Below are 26,297 nucleotides of genomic sequence, written 5' to 3'. Positions count from 1 at the left end.
TGTGACAAGGCTTCATGGGGCCTCTGGCCCTAATATGGCTAAAGGGAGATTTATGATACTGTTAATTCAGAGATGAGTATCTAATGATACTTGTTGCCACTCTCCTTCTTAATCTTCTTGTCTCTTGGGCTCTCTGTTTGGGGGGCACTCCTCTCTACCCAATGTGTGACCAGGCAATATTGAACAATGTAGTTTTCATTTCAGTGGTTCAGGGCTGTCATAAGGATGTTTGATTTGTGTAAGAGGTGGTCCCCGGTGTAGGTCTTAATTTTATTGGTATTTTTTCCCACTGTTACCATTTTGAGTTTTACTGCGGAATAATTATTTCTGTGAATCCTACATATTTTAGTCACAAATAAAAAAAAAAAAAATTGAAGTACAGTCTAAAGAATATTTTATTGGGTATTTATGAAAAAATCATCTGAAAAAGATTCACTCACTCACCCACTCATGCATTTTCTACCTACTTTATTCAATGAGGGTTGTGATGGATTGGATTTAGCAGCTCTGACCTATCACAATAAACATTCTCCAGTTTCACGTGATACAGTTGAATCCTCACAGTGGCACACATTTGTTGGTAACGTCTAGTGATGTATCTTCAGTAGGTTTACTGTCTTTGGGGACAGGCACATCTGCAGCGCTGTCATTTGGTTGAAATTTGTTAGATGAAAACTTGTCACTCTGTAAGAATGGCTGGCTTGGCTATGCCCAGACAGACATAAGGCCATGAAACATTCTGCGCCTTTTCAGTCATAGCCTTCATTTACATAATCTTAGCAAGTTACAGACATGCTCTCGTAAAGGTCAGTCATGTGATATGACATACCCAGAAACTCACTCCAACTAAACCACAGCTCGCACAGACAAAATCATCCAGACCTCGTTTTTGTTTTTTTATAATCTTTCTATTCCTATACAGACTCTTTTCTCCTTCTCTTGTTTCCAATTTCTAATATGTTTATACCACTGCTCTTGCTCATCACACTGCCCTCTTTGTCTGCATTTGCTTCCCTGTACCATTCTTCTTTTCCCATCAGATTCCTCTAGTCCTTAAATGCCATTGAATTTTATTTTATTGCTTCTTGAAATTCATCACCCAGTGGTGGAACATATCCACGTGATCATTCCACTGTTGCTTCTGTCTCTTCTATGAACAAAGTCATCATTATTCTCCAAGTATCATCTCCTTTATTCCCTCTTGAAATTTTAAAATAATACTGTGTCAGCCTTCTGTATTCTCAGAACTTCTCTTTCATATTCCACATCTTAATCCTTGAATTTCCACATTTCTTTTTAGGCTGGCTTCCTTTCATCTTCAAGTCTATTACCAGCAGCCCTTGCTATTTCATACAGGCCTCCTGTTGTATTACTTTGCAGTTCACTACAAAATGTTCTGTCCATTCTTCTTACCAGAATGTACTCTGTTTGACTTTGAACTTCACCACCCTGTTAGGTTAGCAGATGCTACTCTGCTTTCCAGAAGTTCATGCACACCAACCCAAATCTCTGGTCATTTTCTCTTCATGTCTTCTTCTAAATCATTCAATGTACTTACCCACACTCCTATTCTTATTCACCACAGGATGTTCAACTCCCCATCACTTACCTTTTCACTTCTTCTTCCAGTTGTTATCTGAATGCCTCTTTCTCCTTTACACACGAAGTACACAAATTTAGCTCATGTCACAGGTCACACATTCCACCAATGCTAGTTGTCCATCCCTAAGATCTCCTAACTAAAAACAAAACAAATAGACTTTGAAACATAATGTTGTGACAACTGGGCTACCAAGAACTAATTGCCACACTGTTGTGTTTAGAGTTTTTTATTTTCTAATGTGGCATTGAGAAGAGACTATTTTCTGTTTTTGCTGATGCACGTTATGATAGTGGCACCAGGCAATTATTAAACACTGTATACATATAGGAAGGTTCCACTTGTTTTTTGGAGGGTGAAGCACACATATTGTGCATAAACATTAGAAGAGATTAGAGAGAGAAGTTAGAGTGGTTCTGTTTTTTCTGTATTTCTGCAAAAGATTCAGGACTCTCCTTACATAACTAAGTTCTGATGGTCCTCTCTATGATCTTAAACAAATTGCCAGCCACATGTAATCAAGAAGCAGGAAGGGTAACCCGCAGCTGACTCCATTATCCTGTTACACCTTCCCTACAAATTGTCCTCCAAAGCTACCTGTGGCAAGAATAACACATATGGACACAGTATAACAGTGAAATGATTTTCCACAAGTCATTGTAATAATATTTAGACATATCATATGACTGTAGTGATGAAATCAGGGGAGTCAGTGAGCCCCAAACCCCCAAACACGAACACACAGTGAGTCCCCAGTTCACATAATGTAAGGTTAATTAAACCAATTCTTGCACAAAGTTTGAAAAAGCACAAAGACACAAGTTCTCTCTCTCTGCACAATACTTTTCTCTCACCACCACTACCGCATTGCCCTCCTCCAACCGAGTGTTGCTCCACGTCCTCCCAGCTCAGACTCGCCTGGGCAAGGGAGTGCGGCCCCTTTTATTACGGACCTGGGAGTACTTCTGGTGCCAGGGAGATTGCCCGATGGAAGCACTTCTGGGTCATTTGAAAGTCTATTATAACAGGGAGCTTGTCTCCCTGCAGCACCCTCTTGTGGCACCCAGTGACCCCAGCAGGGCTGCTCTGCCAGACTACATCTCCCGGCATGCCCTCCTAGCTTCCCACTGGGCACTGATATCCGGGGCTGCTGCCATCCAGCGTGCTGGGGGAGTAAAAGAAACCCCAGCAACATCTTCTCTTTTCAGTGGGCTGCTTGTCCATCCCTTTTGGTCGTTCCTTCCAGGTCTGATCCCTCTCTCCTCCCCGGCCAGGATGCCTTTCCATTAGGAGCCTACCATCCGGATAAGGAACCATCCCCCCTTCTGGCCAGGATGTTTGTCCAGCCCATGTGGCATTTACACTGTGTTGTTGGAATCAAAGCCAGGTATAGGTATAAAATAAATTAACTATTGCATAAAAACTAAACCAAATTTTGATTTGATCTTTATTATTTATAAGTTTTCACATGAACACTAAATAGTTTCTGTATCTTTTAAGGGTGAACTACATGGTCACCTACCCTGTAATCCTGAGCAACTTTGTTGAAGAACAGGAGGTCTCTCTGATATTGTTTTCTAAAAGTTGCACTTTCCTGAAAAGAGCAGTTTATTAAATATAGAACTTCAGCACAGTGAAGTGCCTGTGGTATAGCAGGCCCACGGCTCAGTAAAAGGTGGCCAATTTTAATAAATATGCAATTAATTGGCCGGATTGATCTCCATGGGTGTGCGTGCTCATGCAGCTGTGGAGGGGTTGGTGGCTTCCGGGATGCAACTGGTAGTGTGGAGTCGACCCACACCGTGCCATTGTGTAGTCAAATGAATATATTATATAATAATATAGTATGTAATAGTATATAGTAAGAAAATACTGTTTTTCTTACTTTCCATTTGTTTATATGACATAAAAAGTTAATTTACTTGCAATCCACACAGAAGTCTTGAACTCCTGTTTTCTGCTTATCTAGTCATTCAATCATCCAGGTAAAATGTCATTTCAGGAATGTCAATTTAAAAAAAACAAAGAAAAATTAGATCTTCAGATTCTTATTCCAGTTTTAAATTATAAACTAAAATATCAAGAAATTCTTGATTGAGTAATCTTTCTTTCACAGGAACAAACTATTAAAAAGAAAATGATCTATTCATAACACCAATGTTTGTATTTAGGTGATTTAGTTAGCTGAAGATCGAGTTACGATGACCCACTGCAAACCACTTTAGTTTTCTCGTGATTTTTCCTGTTATTTAAAAGAGTCATTTAAAAAAAAAAGTTTTTTTTATCTATAAGAATGTCAGTTAAAATGTATGAATTGTTTATTTATTCTCATATAAATACTCATCGAGCACAAAGGACCTCAGTTTAACGGGAATACTCCAATCGGTAAGAGAGTAAATATTTTATTCTCATTTCATGATTTTTACTCCGTTAAATAACAATTCATTTTTCTCTTACATATTTATAGAATTTTGTGATTTTGACTCCAATAAATAATAATTTTCTTTTGTACATTTACAGATTTTACTAATATGCTGGCCGCAAATGGGGGTTGGACACTGAAGGTGCCAGGGAGGCTTGCCCCCCTAGTATATATATATATAGAATATCTTTTTATAAAATATCCACTGTTATTCTTTTAAGATGCAGTGAATTAAAAACCTATAGTATGCTGACAGTAAGTGATGTCTTTTTCTAGGGCACACACACTAAATGTATGCAGTATGTAGTTGAGCAATTCCAGCTAACCATATAGAATTAATTAAATCTCTGGAATTATCACCACTAAAAGAAACTAACATTAATGCAGAAAGAAACAGACAAACTCTCTCCACACAATATCAACATTTTGGCTCAAACGTCTTGGAAACACCAATGCCACTTAAATTTTTGCTTTTATATATGTATGCTGAATAAAAACACAATCCTAAATGTCCATCTCTGATAGGCACAAAAGAAAAAACAACAAAAAACAGAACATCTGATCATCTAATACTACCTTAAACATGATCTTGGATGTTGCTCAAAAGGAAATAGAGGCTTTGCCTGTTTAATAAATTTAGAAATATAGTCAGAGCTTTTCAGGGGCCAGGGGGTCCAGCCTTTCTTTATTCTGACCTGAAATGCTGCTTAACAACAACAACAACAACAACATTTATGTATATAGCACATTTTCATACAAACAGTAGCTCAAAGTGCTTTACATAATGAAGAATAGAAAAATAAAAGATACAATAAGAAAACAAAATAAATCAACATTAATTAACATCGAATACGAGTAAAGTCCAATGGCCAGGGGGGACAGAAAAAAAAAAACAAAAAATCCAGACGGCTGGAGAAAAAAATAAAATCTGTAGGGATTCCAGGCTATGAGACCGCCTGACCAGTCCCCTCTGGGCATTCTACCTAACATAAATGAAACAGTCCTCTTTGGATTTAGGGTTCTCACGGAAGGACTTGATGATGATGGCCATGTAGACTTCTGCCTTTTAACCCATCCATCATTGTTGGAACATCATGAAGCTTTGAGTAGGTGGAGGTGGCGCAGGCCACCACCACAAAGAAACCGGAAAAAGAAACAGAAGAGAGAGTAGGGGTCAGTACGGATTTTAGAGCCACCATGAGTAGTTATTATGAGGATATTGAACATACTTGCTTGAACATGCTTATAATCACTTAAGTTATCTGTAAGCTAATCAAAAAAGTATTCTGTATATGGGGCGCCTACAATACACCTATGAAAACAAAGCTGAAATCATTCTCAAATGTAAATGCATTTTCTGTTATTGTAATGCTGCCTATTCATGATTTGTACTCAGTGGTAAAGTTTTTGCAAAATAATATAGTGTTTCTTTTTAATTTTTAATAATAAAGTACTTATTTTGCAATGTTTCCTTGGGTTTTCCAGTAACATGATAACTAAGGAGTATTCTTATTTACATTTAAGAAGCACAAAGTTGATTTACTTTTCTTTCATTCTGCTCCATCAACAAGACTGACATGACCTGTGTGTGATTAGCTAGCAAGCAAGAGGATTTTATTTATAAGGAACATTTAAAAACAGCATCATGATGACCAAAGTGTTGTGTATATATAAGAGATAAAAGGCATGAAAAAGGACGACAAAATTGCAAACCATATACTCATTAGCACAAACACATTGAGACATGCTCTACCGGTCAAAAGTTTTAGAACACCTCAGTTTTTTCAGTTTTTGTGGTAATGAATGCAATGTTTCATGAAATCAAGACATATAGCAAATAAACAATGACAAATAAAAAAATAAATAAGTCAAGGAATCATTAAGTGCACAAAATGTGTGCATGCTCGAAAGCAACAACAGCAAAGTAGGCACCTTTTGCTGAGTATACAGCCAAACTGTGGTAACATTTTTGAATCGGAATGACACTCACTTTGTGCAAGTCTCCAATCCTTCCTCCACCAAAAGAACCCCACACCGTCACACTGAGGAAGTCATCCTTTCACCAACATGACGGCACACAAACACCCTGTGTGATGAACCAAAGATTTCAGATTTGGATCCATCGGTCCATCAGACTTTCTACCAGTCTGCAGAAGATCATAGCTGATATGTCAAAGCCCTGTTTTGACCTTTAAGGAATGGTTTTCTTACTGCCACTCACACACACCTTGTCAAATCTGCAGCACAAATCTCCTCTTCACAGTAGAAAATACTTGCTATTTTAGACCTGCACTGTAAAGCTGTTGTGCTGTGAGGTGTCTATCATGCAAGATGGTGACTCTCAGATACTTGCCTTCTGATTGGGTCGTGACTTTGGGTCTGCCAGATCACAGTTTCTAATTGCCTTTGTGTAGGACACCACTCTACTCACTTTGATTTTTTTTTTTTTTCGCGATTTCTCTAAATGAAAGGCCTACACTTCTAATGGTACTAATTCTCTGTCTCATTTCATTTTTAATTGATGTTTTATTGCCATCATCACTGGAATAATGTCCAAGTAGTACTTCAGAGGGTGAAGTAACACAGTCTGTTCCAACTCTGCAGCAAGACAGAAAGATTGTATTTTAAGTAATCAACAGAAGTTGGGACACCTGTGCAAATTGTTTGCTTCAACTTGCAAGGCTTCATTTACTTTAATTGCTGCACAACATCTATTAGTTGTTCCCTAAGGAAGGCCCATTTGTAATATTCCTTTTTTTTTTGCTAACCTAAGCTTTAAATTTAAACCTCTGGCAGTTTACTGCTTACCTTTTCACCATTTTAGGTTATTCATTGCATTTCAACTGATCATATTTGAAGAAAAACTGAGGTGTTCTAAAACTTTTGACCGGCTGTGTAATATATAAAAGTGTACATCTAAAAGTGAATGGAAAAGGTGTGGTTTGAAAAATCTACATTTAAAAACAGTAATGGAAGGCACAGCTCAGTTGTTCCACAGTCTCAGGGCACCTATTGGGATTAAGAAACATCTCATAATAGCTGACAAGATGATCTTAATGACTATCATAATAAAACTCTTTGCAAACAAATAGTACAAAGGGTAGAACCATTGTTAGTGGTGCTGCCTTATAGATCTATTGCCCTTGGCTCAATTTCCACCCCGGTTGCTTTCCATGTGGAGTTTGCACATTCTTCCTATGTCTGTATTGGTTTTCCTTCAGGTGCTATGGCTTTCCTCCCAAAAGCCCAAAGTGAGTTTTAGATTAACTTGGGATTGCAAATTTTGCTTGTTTGTATTGGCACAGCCTGCATGAGACATGCACCCCATCAGGACTTTGTTCCAGTCTTGCATCCACTGGTGTTACCCTAATGTAGGTTCAACTGTCCTGTCAAAATGCATTGAAAATTGAGGAGACTGTTAATTACTTAAAACAAATTGATCATATATATTCATCTTGTATATAAACGTCTATGCGTGGCAGTGTGAGGTGGAGTTAGGGTAAGGGCTCCATCTCCAAGGATATGCAAGCGAGGCCAGCACATCGGCAAAACAAAACCTCTGAAGAAAGTCACTCGCTTAGTGGCTAATAAAGAAGCGAGGCAAGTACATCAACAAAACGGTATCCCTTTTACTTTTCCTCCCACCGTTAATGCACAAGCGAGGCGAGCACATTGGCAAAACGAAACCTCCTAGGAGAGAGATGCCCAGAGTAGTTCCTTTCAATTACCTGACATCTCTACATTTCAATTTTTTTTTTCTGACGATTTCATTAGTTTCTAGGACCCCGGGCTTTTTACAGCACAGGCTTACACAGCTAGTTCTATACAACGAAGAAAATGATACTGACAAAATTGATCCCTGAAACCTATAAATAATCCATACATGAACATGAAATCATCAGCCATGTACAACAATGATAACTACCAAAGAAATCCAAAATGATACATTCCAATAAGTGTGAATTGTTCAGGATGAGTGAATATTAATAATGAAATCAGCAGATAGCACCAAAACAAATGAAAATGTAGGGAATAATTGGTAGCAGCAGAATAGTTAACTGCTTTATCAAGGCTTCTTGTGAAGTATGTGTATTCCTGTCTAAATAGTACCAGAGAAGTGTGAGTGATGGTGACATCTTCTCTAGCAAGATAAAAGAAAAAGAACAGCAGTAAACTCGTGGTATTGGCGGTTAAATGTTAATTTGGTATGCCCACAACAGACAGGTGCCCCACAGTTCACAAAGAAAATGATACATGAATTTGAACCTTACCAGGACCATTTATGGGTTGTACTTCACCTGCACTTTACAGTAGAAATGAGGTATTAACAAAATAATAAACAACAACGTTTAGAAAAAGAGTCTACTGTATATTAAAACTATCCATCCATTTTCTAACCCGCTGAATCCGAATACAGGGTCACGGGGGTCTGCTGGAGCCAATCCCAGCCAACACAGGGCACAAGGCAGGGACCAATCCTGGGCAGGGTGCCAACCTACCGCAGGACACACACAAACACACACCCACACACCAAGCACACACTAGGGCCAATTTAGAATTGCCATGTTTTAATAATATTAAATATTATTAAATAATATTATAAAGACAAAGCAACCCATTTTTATAATTTTTGTGTAATGCAGGGGTGGGAAAAGTCATTCCTGGAGGGCCGCAGTGGCTGCAGGTTTTTGTTCCAACCCAATTGCTTACTAAGAAGCACATATTGCTCTAGAAACACTTCTGCTTCATTTTAGTTATCTCCCTCATTAAGGTTTTCAACCCTTATTGCTTATTTAAGTCTTAAACAGCTGCATTCTTGGTTTTTAATTACTCCTTATTAACAATAAGATGCAAATGACAAAAGAAACCAGCAGTTATCCATTTTGCTTGTTACCCTTTACAGCCGTGTGTATTTATCGTGCACTATTTGGTTTAATTAAATACTTGGAAGGAAAGAGAAGAGAAAAAAGTGAAGGATTCAGAATTACTCATCCGTTTTACACTTCAAAGTATTTGGATGATATCCTTAGAATGGAAAAAAAATGTAGTATATGAGGATGACTTGACATAGCAGAGTTAAAGCACTAACAAGCCATGAAATGTAATTATTGGCAAGGATTGTTTTCTAATTAAGCAACTGGGTTGGAACAAAAACCCACAGCCAGGAATGACTTTGCCCACCCCTGGTGTAATGCATATGAAAGCAAAAAAGTAGCATATTTATAACATGATTTTCAGTAGAATCCGCTCAGGATACAATATTTGTTTACAGATTTTATATTTCAGAATTTCAATATGAATTAATTTCAAAATTAGTTTTGTTATTGTTTTTTGAAATAGAAAGTGTAATAGAGTAACACGAGAGGCACAACAGGTTGCAGAGCCACCTCAGTTTCGTGGATCCCATGTTTGCTTCTGGCTGAGGTACTTTTCTCCGATTGGTTTCCCTTTACAGTCTACACAGTTTCTGTCAGGCCATTTGGAGACGTTAACCAGAGGAGTTACGAGTGACCATGAGTGTGTGAGTCAATGTGCCCCCCAAAGTGCACGTGCCCTTTTCAGATGCGGTTCTAGCCTTGAATTGAATGTTTTGTTAATCCATTATGTTCCTCTTCTACTGTGGCTTCCAAAAATGTATGCAGACTTGAAAATTAGCAAATTTAGTCTATTTTAAATGAAGAAGGCAAGAGAAAAGAAATCCAAATATTAAAAATAGTTTTCCCTTTATATACCTTTAAATTCTCAGGCCTTGATAGATAGGTGCCAAAGTCAAGCGATTGTTGTGTTCTCGTGCAAGCTTTCCTTGTGAATTAATGGCTAATTATTTTAAGTCCAAGCCAAAGACTGCACACAATGACAGATGAAGAATCAGAGGAACCAATGCTTGTCCTCCAGTACTGTTGGTGCAGTCACCTTCAGCAGCCCGTAGCCTAAACACTGCTTTCATTATAAATCAAACCTTGTGCAGGAACTCTTTGATAAAGCCATGTGGAGATTCTCTTTTATAGTGGGGGCACCGTATGTCATGTTTGCTGTTATTCTGCGGTACATTACCAGGGCAACCAAAAATATACAGTATATTACAACTTTGCAAAGCAGTGAGTCAGTGCACTAGTGTCTGTGAGTCAGTTTGACGTGAAGTCCATCTGCAAATTATCAGGGGATTTCCCCTTACAAGTACACAAGAAAGTAAAGTTACTTAGTCATACTTCATGCTTGAATAGTCTTTGAGTTTCCCAAGTCAGTATTTGGAAGAATGGGGCTTTGTTTATTGACACTTCCATGCTATCAACTGTAAATGAACTGTTGACACTTCTTTCATTCCTAAATATGCTGTTTGCCGGAGTTTCCATATCGCTTGAACACAACAACTTCAATGCCTCTGTGTCTACGGCTGTCCCAGACTGTCAAGTGGAATCCCCATGGAGACATCTAAGGTACTGTTATAAAAGGCGCCACCCTCTGAACACCTTGTTGCATCGCTCCCATTCCTTTATAAGGTACCAAATGGCACGCAAAAAAAAGTCACCCGCACATGCAGTACACACCTAAATGATATTTGTGACACCCCATCTGTGGTAATTGTCATACTGATGACTTTTGATGTAGGATGGACTTCTTTCAATACCATCAGCAATGTGGACAACAACCTCAGGGGCGTGAATGGAAGGGCTGCTTGGCTTTCGTGCATTGCTCACAGAACCAGTCATACACAACATTTTTACTAATCTGTCTAAATAATAGCTGTTCGGTTTTGTAAATCTGTGCAGTGTAACTAGTTTATATTTTGTTTTGAACTTTTCGCTTGTGGAAATCAATTTTGTAACCTTGTCCTGTAGCAGTTGTTCCTAAACAGTCACCAGACTGATGTTACTCAATTATGTTGACCTCTTTTACAAGTCTCTTCGGATAAAAGCGTCTGCTAAGCAACTAAATGTAAATGTCTTGTGTGTTTTACAGGACCACTTGCAACAAGGTACTTTTCCACAAATTCTTAATGAGTCAACCTGAAGGAGCCAATATGAACACACAGTAATTCAATCTAAATATGTTGTGCCAATGAAGATGCCATGTCTTCTACTCAGCATACACACAGATAAAAGAATCTACAAAATGAAACAAAACATTCTTCCTGATAGCTTCACCTGATTCTACATCCTGCTGCTGAAACTAGGCTGGGGTTCCCTACCATAAACAGGGCTAAATTTTTATGCACTACCATTTCTGTGGCAATACACTTTTAGCACTTATGTCCTCATAAGTGCTCCCCTTCTAGGTAATTTTCAGCCATCCATATATTTTTGATTCTAATTTCCAATGATGGTGTTTTATTGTGGAATTTCCCCCTTTTATAGTCTTTATTATGTAGACCTTAATAAAATGTGTAAAACTCCATACACTTACAACTCTGTGATCAGGTATTTTAGCACTTCCTTCCTCCCTCCCTTCTATATCAGTAACCATGGGCAATTAGACAGCATAAAGAGACGGGCATTAGTTAAGTCAGTTAGTCAGTCATTTTCCAACCCGCTATATCCTAATACAGGGTCACGGGGGTCTGCTGGAGCCAATCCCAGCCAACACAGGGTGCAAGGCAGGAACAAAACCCGGGCAGGGCGCCAGCCCACTGCAGGACACACACACACACACACACACACACACCAAGCACAAAGTTATACATTTAATTCTGTATTATTGATAAAATGCCTAAAAATATTAAGTAAATAGAATACTATGTGAATATTGGCAAATCATACATTTACAGCCTAAGCAGCGGTGCATCTTACGTCCATAGGCGGCTCTTGGCTTCTCTTCAGTCTAGCTTGCTTTGCTACCACATGGTCTTTGAATGGGCTTTTGAAAATGGCCATATGCCTGTCTCAATATGGCTGCTGAGATAGAGTTGTCTTCATCGTATTCTCATGTTCATGGAGAGAGAGGGAGGTAAAGGGAAAGTGATCAACTTTATACTACTCTCACCATAAAACACTAACCAATGGGCTTCCATAGTACAGAATGGCCTCAGATTCAAAACCAATCATAAACAGCCATACTTTAGACTAATAGAATTAGTTTATCTGTCCCTTCCTGGGTCATCTACCAATGAAAGCGCTTAAGTACAACTCATCCCCCTGCTGCTTTGTTTAGTCAGTTTATGGCCTTCCTATGGTCAATACACAGTGTAAAAGGATCTGTGCTGGTATCCAGAATGTTGCCAGATCGAATCACCATCACTGCCAAAAGAGACCCTACTCTGCTGGGTCCTTGAACAAAGCCCTTAACCTGTAATTGCTCCAGGGGCGCTGTACAATGGCTGTCCCTGCGCTCTGAACCTAAGGGGTATGCAAAAAATTCCTAATACAAGAAATTGTATATGGTGAAATAAAGAACAAAAAAAAAAAAGACAAAAACACTGTCAAAGGTTTGGGGGGATCCCCCATATACAGTACTGGAGCACAAGCAAAGGAAATAAAATCTTTAGAGACAGAGTTCAAATTGGAACTGACAAAAGAGAAAATGATGGCGGTATATATAGCAGACCATGCAGGAAGTGATGTTTTGAAGAGGTGAGGTCTTGATAATTGGAACCGGAAGTGATGTTACTGGGTGGTTTTCTTCAGTTGTTCTGCTGGGAGAGAGGAAAAAGAGTTAGAGTGCAGCAACAACCCCTGGTTTTGTGAGTAACTGGATCTATTTGAGCCCATAAACTGTCTCTCAAACGCATGTGTGTGACAACATTCACCCTTCCTAGGCTGGTCTGATGCTCCAACCCCTCACCATAAATTTCACATCCCAAGTCAGTCCCTAAAGGCAGGACGGGTTGATTAGGTAAACATCAAAGCACCGCTATTATCATCAATAAAGTAAAACATGCCTTCTTCAACACTAATATTACATTTACTTTGTCTAGTTTACAAACAATGACATACAAAATATATATACAGCTTATATGCTAGAAATCCTCTACAGAAGCTGAAAGACAAAACTCATTTTGGGAACGCAAGTCATAATGGGGTCCACAACAAGGCTCATTTATTCACACTAAAACTCATGTCAGGGCAATTACAGTTTTAGAATAACTGAACTTTCTTCACCATGGAATAAAAACCCATACAGGCATTCAGAAATGTGCAAACTCCGCAAAGTGAGGGGTTTAAGTTGGACCCAAAGTTGATTCACCCATGTTTATGTCTTTTGGAGATGGAATTTTCATGCCTTTGTTTTGAATGTCATCTCCTTAATTCCCTGTATGTAGGCACAGAATGTGGCTGTCTCATTCATCAGATGTCTGAAAAAAGAGATAAAAGCTGGTAGCAAGTTAATAAGAAACAACAGTTCCAAAGATTGCTCACCTGTTGTTGACTCTACATGTTATGCTGTTTCTTTACCTTTTATCACTTGCCACAATTATCACTTTATTTTTGTAGGTTTGGGATGAAACTCTTGCAAAATCTGCAGAATCGTGGGCTTCGATGTGCATATGGGATCATGGGCCCCAATATCTTCTGAGATTCCTGGGTCAGAACTTGTCAGTAAGGACTGGACGGTATGTAATGACCGTATAGAGTCAGCTGTAACAAAAGGTTGCATACAGACTTGGTGATAAAGAGCCAAGCTGAACAGAGATTGGGTATTGAACAGACCGATGATCTGGAATGACAGGAAAGTCTGTCTTTGCCAGGTTGTGTTGGAAATGGTGTTCCTTTATCAAGGTTGCAATATCTGAGACATGCAGAGATCGTCGCTGATATCCTGTGGTGCTCAGAAGGGAATGAGAAGTACAGCTACATATCATTAGCATAACACAGATTGGGAAAACCATGGGACCCAATAATAGGAGATGTACTGTAAAAAGAGAAGTGGAGAGGGCTCAGCACTCATCCTTGGCACACTGCTATGTTTGCCTGGTACACCCTTGACATCTCTCCACACCACACACAGTAGGATCTGGCCAAGAGCTATTACTCATGCTACCTGAAGGCAGTCCTAGTGGTGCCAGTGTCAGAAAAAGTAGTCAAAGAGGATCTGGTTGTTGACTGTGTTAAAAGCGGAGGAGAGATGTATCAGATTGAGAACAGATGAAGTGCTGGTAGCTCTAGCATGCCATAGTGTGTCTACAATAGTAAGTAGAGCTATCAAGGTGCAATGTCCCTTTTTGAAACCTGATGTTCCTCCTCAAATCATTACCTTAAGGGACAACCAAACCTTGTGTGTTTCACTGTACATTCCTATTTGTAACATGTCTGTAGCAAATAATCATTAATGACAATCAGTCTCCCATTAAAAGTGTATTGAACTCCTTTGATTTATTTTTATTTCAGCTATCGATCCATTCTTCAACTAGTGAAACCCTGGTATGACGAAGTGAAGGATTATGCATTTCCATACCCTCAAGACTGCAATCCCAGATGTCCATTAAAATGCTATGGCCCAATGTGCACACACTATACCCAGGTAGGAAACAGCTAGCATTCCATCATTTTCTATTTCTTCATTTTACTATCTTTAAGATCATTCCTTCTTAATTGCTTTCATTTCTTAGATGGTGTGGGCCACTTCCAATCGAGTTGGCTGTGCGATCAATACTTGCCATAATATGAATGTCTGGGGTTCAGTATGGAGAAGAGCTACCTACCTGGTGTGCAATTATTCACCCAAGTAAGTGTGGCACATCATCCTACGTGAAGGTCACTCCTGTGTCTTTATGCATGGGCCTGAGAATGCTTTGAATCAACTAGTGTGCTAATAATAGTTTAACGTTTTTGTCTGTTTTTGAAGTATTAGGGTTGCTTTTTTGGGAGATTTATTATAGGGGGCTCAGGAAAGAATCTCAGGCACATATTAGATCTTTGAAAATGGCACAGTTCCTTTCAGGTAATGTAGAGCCCTTAAATAATGTCTGACTGTTCTGTACTTCTGCCTAGAACTTTACAACTTTGCCAACGGGGGTAGTTTGGCTTTTTACAAGAAGGTCCTTAGATAGATAGATAGATAGATAGATAGATAGATAGATAGATAGATAGATAGATAGATAGATAGATAGATAGATAGATAGGCCAGCACTACTAACTACAACAACAGTGTCTGCAACATATTTTGGAAGGTGATTAAACTAATGTACTGCACATCGTATGGATAAAGGGAGAACATGCATACTCTTTAATGATAATAACTAGGCTGGGATTCAAAACAAGTCTCTGGGAGCTGTGAGCCTGCAATGTTACAATCACTGTGCGAACATGCTTCATCTTAGGCACAGCATACAGTTTACTCACAATTAGGGGTTCCTAATCGTTTTATCCCATGCCAGTCTTCTACAGATTCACTGCTCACTCTAAGACCCTGGCCACCACCTAAAACTAATAAAGAACAACTTAAGAACGTGTTTGTTCAGTAGAATGCCCAATGGGGACTGGGAGGTCATGTGGCCTGGAACCCCTACAGATTTTGTTTTTTTCTCCTGCTTAAGTGTAGTTTTCTTTTTTTTGTCCTCCTGGCCATCTGACTTTATCATCGGACAAACATTTAGAGACTTAGAATATGATATTATAGATAATGACTCTTACATTCTACTAATAATATACCTATTCATATGGAAGCCTGAGTTGGTTAATTTTTTTGGACTCTATTTTATTTTTTCTATCCACTCTGGCGAACTGACTTTATCAATGGCCCATCATTTAGAAAAGCAATTCTGTATTTAAGAACTTTAAAAAGTGTGCATTTTTTTCATACAATTTCCGCATTATTTATCTAATTTAATTTTAATTTTTTTTCTTTGCATGTAATTACTCTTTGGCATCATGTAAAGCACTTATAGCCACATCATTTGTATGCAAATGTGCTACAGAAATAAATATTCTTGTTGTTGCAGTCTACCAAATGTTAAAACAAAAAACAAACCAAGCTTCTAACTAAAAATAATGTAAACATACAGCACATGGATTGTTTTGAATTGTTTTTTGTCAGTTTTAGGCAGGAATGTTGTGTGCAAAGGTTGGTATCAATTTAAAAGGCTGTACTGCTTTTTGATATAATATAATATAATATAATATAATATAATATAATATAATATAATATAATATAATATAATATAGGTGCAGTGGTAGCGCTGCTGCCTCGCAGTTAGGAGACCCGGGTCCTCCCAGCGTGGGTTTCCTCCGGGCGTTCCGGTTTCCTCCCACAGTCCAAAGACATGCAGGTTAGGTGGATTGGTGATTCTAAATTGGCCCTAGTGTGTGCTTGGTGTTTGTGTGTGTCCTGCGGTGGGTTGGCACCCTGCCCAGGATTGGTTCCTGCCTTGTGCCCTGTGTTGGCTGGGATTGGCTCCAGCAGAACTCCGTGACCCTGTGTTTGGATTCAGCGGGTTGGAGAATGGATGGATGGATGGATGGATAATATAATATAATATCCTGCAACACTGATGTAAAAGACAGAGATAGAAGGCGACAGATGAACCACTGTGGTGACTCCTAAATGGAAGTAGGCAAAAGAAGAATAATATAATATAATGTCTTTGTTTCTTTTTTCAGAGGGAACTGGATTGGAGAAGCTCCCTACAAAGTAGGTGTTCCATGTTCTGCGTGTCCACCAAGTTATGGAGGTTCTTGCAGCAACAACATGTGCTTTCCAGGAGTCACTTCAAACTACCTGTACTGGTTTAAATGAGACATTTCTACATGCTCTTTAATTTCAATTAATTTGCACATCTTTATAATTCCAAGAGTCTTGCATTTGTGATCAGCTGATTGTTCTCTGGGCTGTGACTAGAGCAGGGCCAGGAGATAACATTTAGGTTGTGCTGCTCTTGTATTGTAACAAAGAGAGTACTTTGAACAATTAATTTAAAATTCACTTGCATTTTAAGTTTAAATATTCATCTCAAATGCGACCATTTTAAAGATAGGACATTTTCCTGTTAACTGGTTAATGTACTTTGAGTTGAAGTGTCACCTTAGTGTGGAATTTACAGCTATTTACTGTATATACTTATCATTTAAATGGTAACTACATAGAAGAATAATGCAAGTATGAAGTCATTTGTGTACCTTTATTACAAAAGGTTTTAAGCATGTATTAACGTTTTTTTAATCAAGGTTACAGTTTTATCTAAAGGCCAACCAATATTAATTTGAAAACAATGCAGTCTTTCGATATAAGATCTTTTTAATAATACACAGTCTTTATGTCATAAATGGTGCTTTATTGATTCATAGATACTGTTAACCGGTGTACAACTTGGTGCTTGTTTCTGAGAGAAAGTATAATTTGTATTACAGTACATTCTGCTAAAATATTACTTTGCAATAATCGGGGAGCTAATGAACATGCAACATGTTTTTGATATATTTAGACAAGACTGTTAGCTATCTTATAATGCAATTTTAGGATTCCATGAAATACGTTGGCTCTCTCACACAGCACATCGTGTCAATGGCAAACAAAGCCTTGACCCGAGTTTAGTTTCCAGGTGGCCTTCTCTTTTTGTGGAGCTACATATTTACGCTGTGTCCATTTGGGTTTTCTTCCACAGTACAAACAAATGCTGCTAGGTTCGACTGAACATTTGAAATTGACCCTAACTTAATGCAAGTGTGTTCTCTGATAGATTGGCATGAAATCAACTTTAGCACTTTGTTTCTTCCAGAATTAGGGCCTCAGAAAACAAACATGGGAAGGCTTCATGGGAAACTTGAAATAGCATCCCATCTGTGTAATTTGTTTTGGCATAATTTACATTTTGCTCAAGATACCTCAAAACCAATTCCTCTCAAGATGTTCCGTATTTTCTTTGGGAAGACAGGATAGACTAGACAGGAAGTCATTTCCAGATACCTAAAAATGCATCTGAGATATCTTAAAATGGATAAAAAGTTATTTTAAGATATTTCAGAAATACTTGAGCCATTTTAAAAAAGCATGTAAAAGTATCAAATAAGTTTGATGTATAAAAATTGACAGTGAGAGTTTTAAAAGCATTGTAAAAGAAAGAAAAAAGTCAGTTATAAGTAAGGTGTCCAGACTTCCATTCCTTGACGTATTCTTAGAAGTACCTAATCCTGTATTTTGGGTGTGACTACTTTCTAAATGCTAGAGTGATGTGGGCATTGTGCTGTACATGTTGTTGCCCATCCCTTACTTATTACATTGTTGCATTAAATCGTCAATCACCAATCAGTTCAACTTAACATAGACACGATCAGACCAACTTGTTGTCCTATGATTGTGAAATTTGCTTGCAGAGAGCAACGCTAGCCCTGTGTTCATAGCTGCCTTATAGAAAACAATCGGCTTAGTGAGCTATTTTAATAATTGGAGATAATACTTTAAAGAGAAGGACCAAGGTCAAAAGTGGAATGTGAAACTGCTCTTTAATCAAACCTCCCCAGAAAAACACAAGAATCAAAGTCAGAAATTTGTAGCCCAATAACTATGAAAACTAAAAAAGATTGTAAAGGAAAGTCTTTAGAGAGAGTTATCCACAAAGTCAGATACAAAATGGCTGGTGAGATGACCTTTTAACCTCTTAACCTACCTGAACCCCTGGAGTCGTGACCTTAGAAGCTAAGCCCCTGGCAGTTGGGACTTGCATCAGGACAGCAGGATCCACAAAACAGAAGTGTCCACAAAGAAACAAAATGGCTTTAGAGTCTGCATATATTTTTTAATAACATTAAGGTTCAAATATAAAAATAAACCAGATAAATGGAATACACAGTCCAAAACACCTAATAGAAATGAAAGGGGGTGAACATCGCTAAGCGGATGCTATGAAAAATGAAACACAAAATGCATTCACAACACTCAGCACCTCCTGATGCGAAAGAATGTTTGCAAATTTCTATTATTGCATATTTATAGTGGCTGTCAATAAGTTTGTAGACTGGTTTAGATATAACATTTTAGAGTTTATGGTTAGTGGTCTGAATCATACGAGGTGGTCTGCATCTTTTGTTTGGTTATATGACTTCTGTACCAGTAAATTCAGTGTTCATGTGTGTGAAAGAATAGGTTGTACATTGAAACCCAAGTATTATAAATGCTGTCGCTGAAAATCAGAAAATATCAGATAAAATATAATCACACAAACTACCCTGGAACCGCCTATACTCTCCCCTTCCTATCTAACGACTCGATTTAGTTGTGTTTGTCAGATAATCTGGTTGCCTTAATTTTAAGCTTTCTTTATTATGTTGCAATTGGTCTGGCAACAATTTTCCATGCTTCTGAAAAATGTGAAGTGCATTATACACTGAAAAAAGTATAACATTGATGTCCATTCAACGTAAATTTTCTCTTTCAAGCAACTTAAGATTAGTCATTTAGTGTTGCAGCTTGAAATATTTGGTTTCAGATCTCAATCAAAGTAAAAAAATTTGTTTGTACCAAATTAAGTTATGGTGGAGCGAATAAACGTAAAAATCCTATTTCATAATATTTTAAGTTGTTCATGTGCTGTGTTTGTATATTCTTTCGGTCGAACTTTTCAGTTTGATGGCTTTCCAACTGCCAAAAAAGAAGAACAACTTAAAAAATAGATTTACTTCAGTAAAAAAACAAGTGAATTGCACCCAATAACTCTAAATGATTTGCCTCAACTTAAAAATTGTGGGATCAATAAGCTAAAAAGAATTATATTGGTTCAGATTGAAAATATTAATTGTGAATCATTTACATTTTTTTTCAGTGTATATCAAAAAATGCATTTTCTTTAAACATTTGAAAATTTTGACCATTTCAAAAAATCTTCACATTGTTATGAGGGTTGTGGCGAGTATCGAAAGACCAGGAAATGAATTTTAACAGAAGGACACTGGCTGGTAAAGCAATAGGTCAAAAATGAAAGATCAAAAATAGCCAGAATCAATGGGCCAAATGATAATTAGGAGTCGATGGCAAAACAAAAGTCAAAAAGCAGAATACAATCCTAATGCTCAAGCTTGCTTAAAAAATAAGCTAACTAAGATACTTGAGATACAGTACGTTATCCACCAAAGGATAAAAGGAAAAACCCATGTGGACACAGGGTAAATGTCACACATATGATGTTGATGTTTGGCACTAAGTTCACATCTCTGGAGCTGGACAATAGCAGCACTAAATATTGTACCATCATGTCACCATCAAAAAAAAAAAAGAAGTGTTTTTCATTCTCAGATTTCTGGTGCTTCAGTTTTATATTCTTTTTACTTTGTAAGAAATTCAAAATAATACTGTATTTGTTCAATTTCAGGTATTTACAGTACATACAAATGGTCTTATAAGGTGTTCACCTTGTAGCAACCTGTAGGGTGCACTCTTTGTTGATAATGGTGCTAGTTCTCAGTATTTTATATGCAAACACAAAACACCTCGTAAATTCTCCATTGGCCACTATATATTAAGCTGTGCTGACAATAAAATTGCCCATTTTCTCCCTTTGCTTTCCCAAGCAATTTAAAAGATTTATTTAAAAAGTAATTTTTTTTTCAAGTCAAAGTCTTTTCTTCATAATCATGTATACATTAATTTGCCACATTACATTATGTTATAAAGTGAAGAATATTTTATAAATAAAAAAAATATCTAGTCTGCCTTACATTTTAGAAGAAAAGCCTTAAAACTTACCGATTATGTCCACTTTGAAGTTACAAAGGTTTTGATTAAATAAAAAAAATGTGCCTTGAGTGTTTCTGAGTCATACTTGTGACAACAATTGTAAACTGGAAACAACACATTTCACCACAGATTGTTAGCACTATTTTCTTGTGGTAAGGATTCATTTCTTGCTTTTTTGTCTGCTCGCAGCAGGCATTGTGAGTGAAGTTATGTCAACCCCACACTTTTACTTCACCAAGCTGATTATCCTACATTTGGTTGTTTTCTGGTATGGTTTTTAATGACAGACTGAAGCACACTCAAATCATTGATTATTTTTCCTAAATTGCACCTACTTTTCATCTATTATATTCTGTGTTGTTATTTTATACTGTCTACAGAGTGTAGTGGCAGTGTGTGATAAAGCCCAACCACAGTGAAACAGCCACGAACCAATGATCAAATGTTTTAACACACAAGGAGTCACTCTTGTTGAGCCTAAAAAACAGAATATTTTTGAGTGAGTAAAGTCATTGACACCCTGATACCAATCAATCCATAAATACACAAAGAGAAAGTGCAAACTTAGGGCAGAATCTGCTGCTGTGAGGCAGGAATGACAGCTTTGCGTTACCACTCTGCCTATGTTAAAACATCTGTGCCAAACTTATTAGACTTCAACCTGATTAAAACTAAATGTGTGCCTATGGCATCTGTTCAGTTCTCATCACTTGATTGCATGCTACACACATGCTCAATGTTCTCACTCAGCGAAGCACACGCATGCATCATACTGGCGGCAGCAGACAGTAGTATCTCAAAATAATGAAGTAAACATCTGTATCTGTAAGAATGTGAGCGACTGTGTTACAGTTATTATTGTCTAGTTGCCTATACAGACTACAGACAGCGATTCACATCTTCGCATCAACATTCAATGTTGATAATGGCACTTGGTGATAACTTCCTACAGTAAATTAGGAAGGCCATGAAAGTTTGTCGCAGACGAACTCAAGCAGTAAAGTGAAGTGGAAAGCTGCTCTCCTTTTAAAATGGTTGAATCAAACAAAATTGTTTTTTTTTTTCTTTTTTTCAAATGACATGGATATGCTGTTTTGCAAAATGTATACAATCTCAAGTCGCACATCAATGCTTGATAACATTTTTGGCTTGAAAAATGTCATATATTTTGTCAGTTTTTATGCTTTTTTCACAATGGAACCCAGTAGCCGTTAACTCCATTATAAAAGCAAGACCAGGCTAGTTATTTTCTAAAATTTATAAAATATGCTTCACTTTAGAATGCAATTACATGTGGCAACTTTCTACTGTATATACCATGGTTTTGGAGAAATAACTTTGGCGTGTCCCTTAACTAAAGATTTGGAGGCACAGAAGCAAATAGGTTGTTGCTTATGGCGTCCAACATGGTTTTCCTGGATTTGGTCAAATCAATCATTATTTGCTGAAATTGTGTTCATAAATGAGTTACCAAGTGTTTTGCACTTGATTAAATATTCTGCACTTGTCTGTATTTGGGAAATGTTCTGTAATCCCAGAATATGTGGCTTTTATGGAAATTTAAGACTATACTAAAAACTAAGACTTTGTATGTGAAATTTTTGTATTTATTCTGGCAATTTTATCAACTGTTTTTCTAACATTTAAAGCATATCAATTCTTAAAATATCATGTGACTATAATTGTTAAATATAATTATTGTTAAATACATTTCATATTGGTCTTTAATCGATATAGTGGTGCTAATTAAAGAACCTGGTCTTTACCAATTTATGTGATGGCCAAAACATAGCGTCATTAAGTTTACACACACACACACATTTATTATTAATTAACTGCCCAAGTTTTTGTTCAGGTACCACATTACAAAAAGAGTTTTAAATGAATCTATAAGAAGCTAAGGCAGTTAGTGTTAACTTCACATGAAACTGATGAGCTGAACAAAACAGATGTCCATCCATTTGCTTATCCAATTCAGGAATTTGGGAAACCAGGGAATAAATAAGAGCTAATGGGCACAGGGGGCTGGTCTGATTTGGGGACCACACTCACTTTAGAGTTGTCCCATTACTAACAACAACTTACTAACCTGTAAGGTTGCAAAAATAGGACTGCACCACACAAAGGATATTCTATCAGTATCTAAAAGTAAGAAATCTTACTCATTATAATAAATTATTTCTCCCAGTTACTGTCAGTTGTTTCAAGCCAAGCAGCCTGCTCTCTCTCTTGCTTTCTTACAATCTCATTCTAGCCCTAACCCTAACCCTCCTTCCAACCTTTTCACAACATTTGTAGAAATATTCTCCTTAGATGAGGAGAATTCAGGACATACTGGGCATTATCAGGTTGTAGCTTTTCCTCTCTTAGGTTATGTTCACAGTACTGTTTTTTCAATATAAAATGCAAACATAATACACATTTTCATTGATGTTTTTGTGGATGGAGATATTTTTGTAAATGATGTGAAAATGCAAGTGTGGATGGAGATCATTTTCGTTTAAAATTGCCTTTTTTAAATGAAAACATAATAGTATGGATGTGATAGAAACAGGGCACCAGCAAGCCACAAACCCCAACACGATGACACAATCACAGTCCCGGGTTCAAATACAGGATGGTTTATTATCCACAATACCTCAGTTACGTACAAAGCACAGGTTATCTCTCCTCAATCACCTTCTCCGGTTGAGTGTTGCTCTCCATTCTCCCAGCTCTGACTCACCTGGATAAGAGAGGGCAGTCCTTTTTATTGAGGACCTGCGAGTACTGCCCGTTGGAAGTACTTCCGGGTCACATGGATGTCATGTATAATAAGGAGTAAATCACCCTGAGAGGCCCTCTTGCGGCACCCATGGACCCCAGCAGGGCTCTGCTGCTGAACTATAACTCCTGGCATTCCCTGCTGGTTCCAAAATCGGTGCCAATATGGAGGGCTGCTGCTATCTAGCACCTGGGGAGAATACACACCCCTCAGAGACAGTTTTCCCTTTCTTCTTCTTTTATTTCGGCCTGAGAAGGTCCACAAAACATATCCGGTCGGGGCACCTTTCCAATTGCCTGGGGCTTCCTGCCCGGGTACGGAATTCCTAGTCTTTTAATCCCTTGCCCAGCATGTCCGTCTGTCCTCCAGGAGCCTCCCATCTAGGTACGGTACCATCCCCTCTCCTGGTCGGGATGCCCGTCCATCCTGTATGCCACCCACAGGATGTAGTCTTAGTCTAGAAGAGAAAACCCCACCACACTACCTTTCATATTACAGTATAGTTTTAATACTCAATAATTTACTCAACACATGCTTTCTGTTACTGTTTTGTTTAAACAAATCAAAAATACACTTCTGTAGCAATTTGTTTATTGGTTTACTGGCACACTAAATAAATTATGTTGTTGGATACACTGTCTTTTTAAAAAAAATAACGTAATTTACTAGAGTTCCAGGGAAAAAGCCTTTAATGAGAAAGACCTCAAATAATAAAAATCTAAAATAAATGTAAACGTCGGCAATATTCTACTTCAGTGTGTAAAGTTGCTGCTGTTTATGTGTGGCTGTCTATCAGAACCAGTGACTTTACGCTGAGGAAGTGTTCAGGTACTCGTGATGCCCAATGTTTGAGCACCAATGTGAAGCTATGGCTCACATGGCATTATCTTAGCTATATTTGTGCTCTTCATTATTATGTGACATCAAGACAAACATTTAAAATGAATCTTTCCTGTAAATGCGTTTTATTTTAATTTTCAAATGTTGGTTGTAAGATACATGAGATCTTTCCTTTGTGTTTGTCAGAGATTCTTCTTTTGTCTTAATATTCCTTTTCCAGCTGATTTCTTCTCCTGTATTAAATACCAATAATGAGACCTCCACCTGTTTTCCCTTTTCTCTCTTTAGAGTGTCTTCTTGTATAATACATAATCTATACTGCACTGATCATGGATTTCTTCTTTCTCTGTGTTCATGCATTGCTTGATTCATGCAAAAGAAGTAATGATATTTCCTTTTTTATATTTTCACAATATTATATATGCAATATACTATACAGTACAATAATGAATAATCAGTCCAAAAAAGGTCTGTGTGATAAAGTTTAATTACGTAAGTGTACCAATTGCCTGAAGTGTGCTGTCAGTCAATACCAAAGCTACACTGGCATGTTCTTAAACAAAGATTGCATTTTGCTTCAGCTGCTTCAGGGGTGTGCCAACATATTGGCATTCTGACCTTCACTTTACCCTATAAAAACATTCCTCACACTGACAACGAGCAATAAAAGCAGTTTTACGAATTGGTGCAAAGGTTGTGATTCTCTGCAACAGGGTGCTATAATACAATGAAATGCTGTCATGTATTTTACTGTGATTTTTTTGGCAAACTGTATCAACATTATTGGAAACACATTTTTTGCATTAAAAATAGTCTACTGCCTCACAGACAGTTGTGATTTTTATGGCGTTGCTATAATTGGTGCTCGGGGATCATACACTGTACAGCCTGGACTTGTTGGCCCAGTCCATGGAGGGTGCTGGTGTAAGTCGCTTCACGCTGATTTGGGCTAATTTGTTTTTTTTTATTGAGCACAAAATTTAATTAGACTTCAGGTTTTCTGAGGTTCTAAGCGCAGTAACAGTTGGGCTTATAGTTTGCTTTTCTGAAGAAACTTAACTTACGGGAGTAAAATCCGTCCTGGCTCATGGATGTGCCTGCAATGAACTCAGACAAAATATGGCATTTTTGAATTAGCTCTGGAGATGAGACACATATTCATACATATTCACATATATGCTCTCTTTATTGAATTAACCTAAAAGAAATGTTAGAGATTAAAGACAACCTTTACACCCAAATTCAGAAAAATGATTACACAGCTCTCTTAATTGTTTACCTTTAAATTCACATACCGAGAAACGCAAAAAGAAAACTAAATACTTACAATACAGTTTAATCCTAACCTGTTTATGATTATCTCTAATTAAACTTTAATTAAAATTAATTAAAACCTGCAGCAACTGTAGCCCTACATTCTCCCAAATCAAGTTCACAAGGGCCGGACCCTATTCTAGCAGCAGGCCCTGTCCTCAATGGGATGCTAGCCCACCCCAGTGACATACACACACTCAATTAAAATTATTAAAAGGTATTATCGGTAACAGTGTCAAGTAACCCAATATCGTTCTGGGGCAACTGGGCGAATGACAACTCTGCGAAAAACAACTTGGCGACATCCTTTGCCAGTTAGGTAATAGGTAGGTTCATAGAGATTTTTTAATGATATTTAAATGACAACGTAGGTCGCGGGAAAATCCACAGAATCGCCTGCTTTATGAGAGTCCCAATAAATTGAGAGTAAAGATATTCCTTAAGCCGTACTTGCAGGTCACCTTTTGTATTCTAAATAACGTTATCATACTATCAATACAATTTATATAAAGGATTAGCAATTTTGGTTACAGAAGATAATGTAAGATAGAGTTTGTTCCATCTGCAGAATAAAGTTTGTTCGTCAATTAAATAAATTTATTTTCAACATTTTAAATCATGTTGTTATTTAAATATAATTAAAAATGTCTTTGAACCTAACTATTATCTAACTGGTAAAGGATGTTGCCAAGTTGTTTCTTTGCCGAATTGTCTTTTCGCAGAGTTGACTGTCGCCCAGTTGCCACTGAACCAGTAAA

The 26,297-nt window shown here is 37.6% G+C and overlaps 1 protein-coding gene across 1 annotated transcript in view; it reads left to right on the top strand.

Annotated features, from left to right (window-relative positions):
- LOC120530178 (peptidase inhibitor 15-like) overlaps window positions 1-17,926 on the top strand; it is a 30,904-nt gene extending 12,978 nt beyond the window's left edge. The window contains exons 2-5 of the mRNA XM_039754417.1: window positions 13,451-13,569; window positions 14,345-14,477; window positions 14,566-14,681; window positions 16,556-17,926. Of these exons, the coding sequence (XP_039610351.1) occupies window positions 13,451-13,569; window positions 14,345-14,477; window positions 14,566-14,681; window positions 16,556-16,691 (504 nt within the window). The 3' untranslated portion in view covers window positions 16,692-17,926. The remainder of the gene's footprint in view (window positions 1-13,450; window positions 13,570-14,344; window positions 14,478-14,565; window positions 14,682-16,555) is intronic.
- The last annotated feature ends 8,371 nt before the right edge of the window (window positions 17,927-26,297 follow it).

The sequence above is a fragment of the Polypterus senegalus genome, chromosome 5 (assembly GCF_016835505.1).
Source record: "Polypterus senegalus isolate Bchr_013 chromosome 5, ASM1683550v1, whole genome shotgun sequence".
NCBI lineage: Eukaryota > Metazoa > Chordata > Cladistia > Polypteriformes > Polypteridae > Polypterus > Polypterus senegalus.
This window is presented reverse-complemented; position numbering and strand designations above follow the sequence as displayed.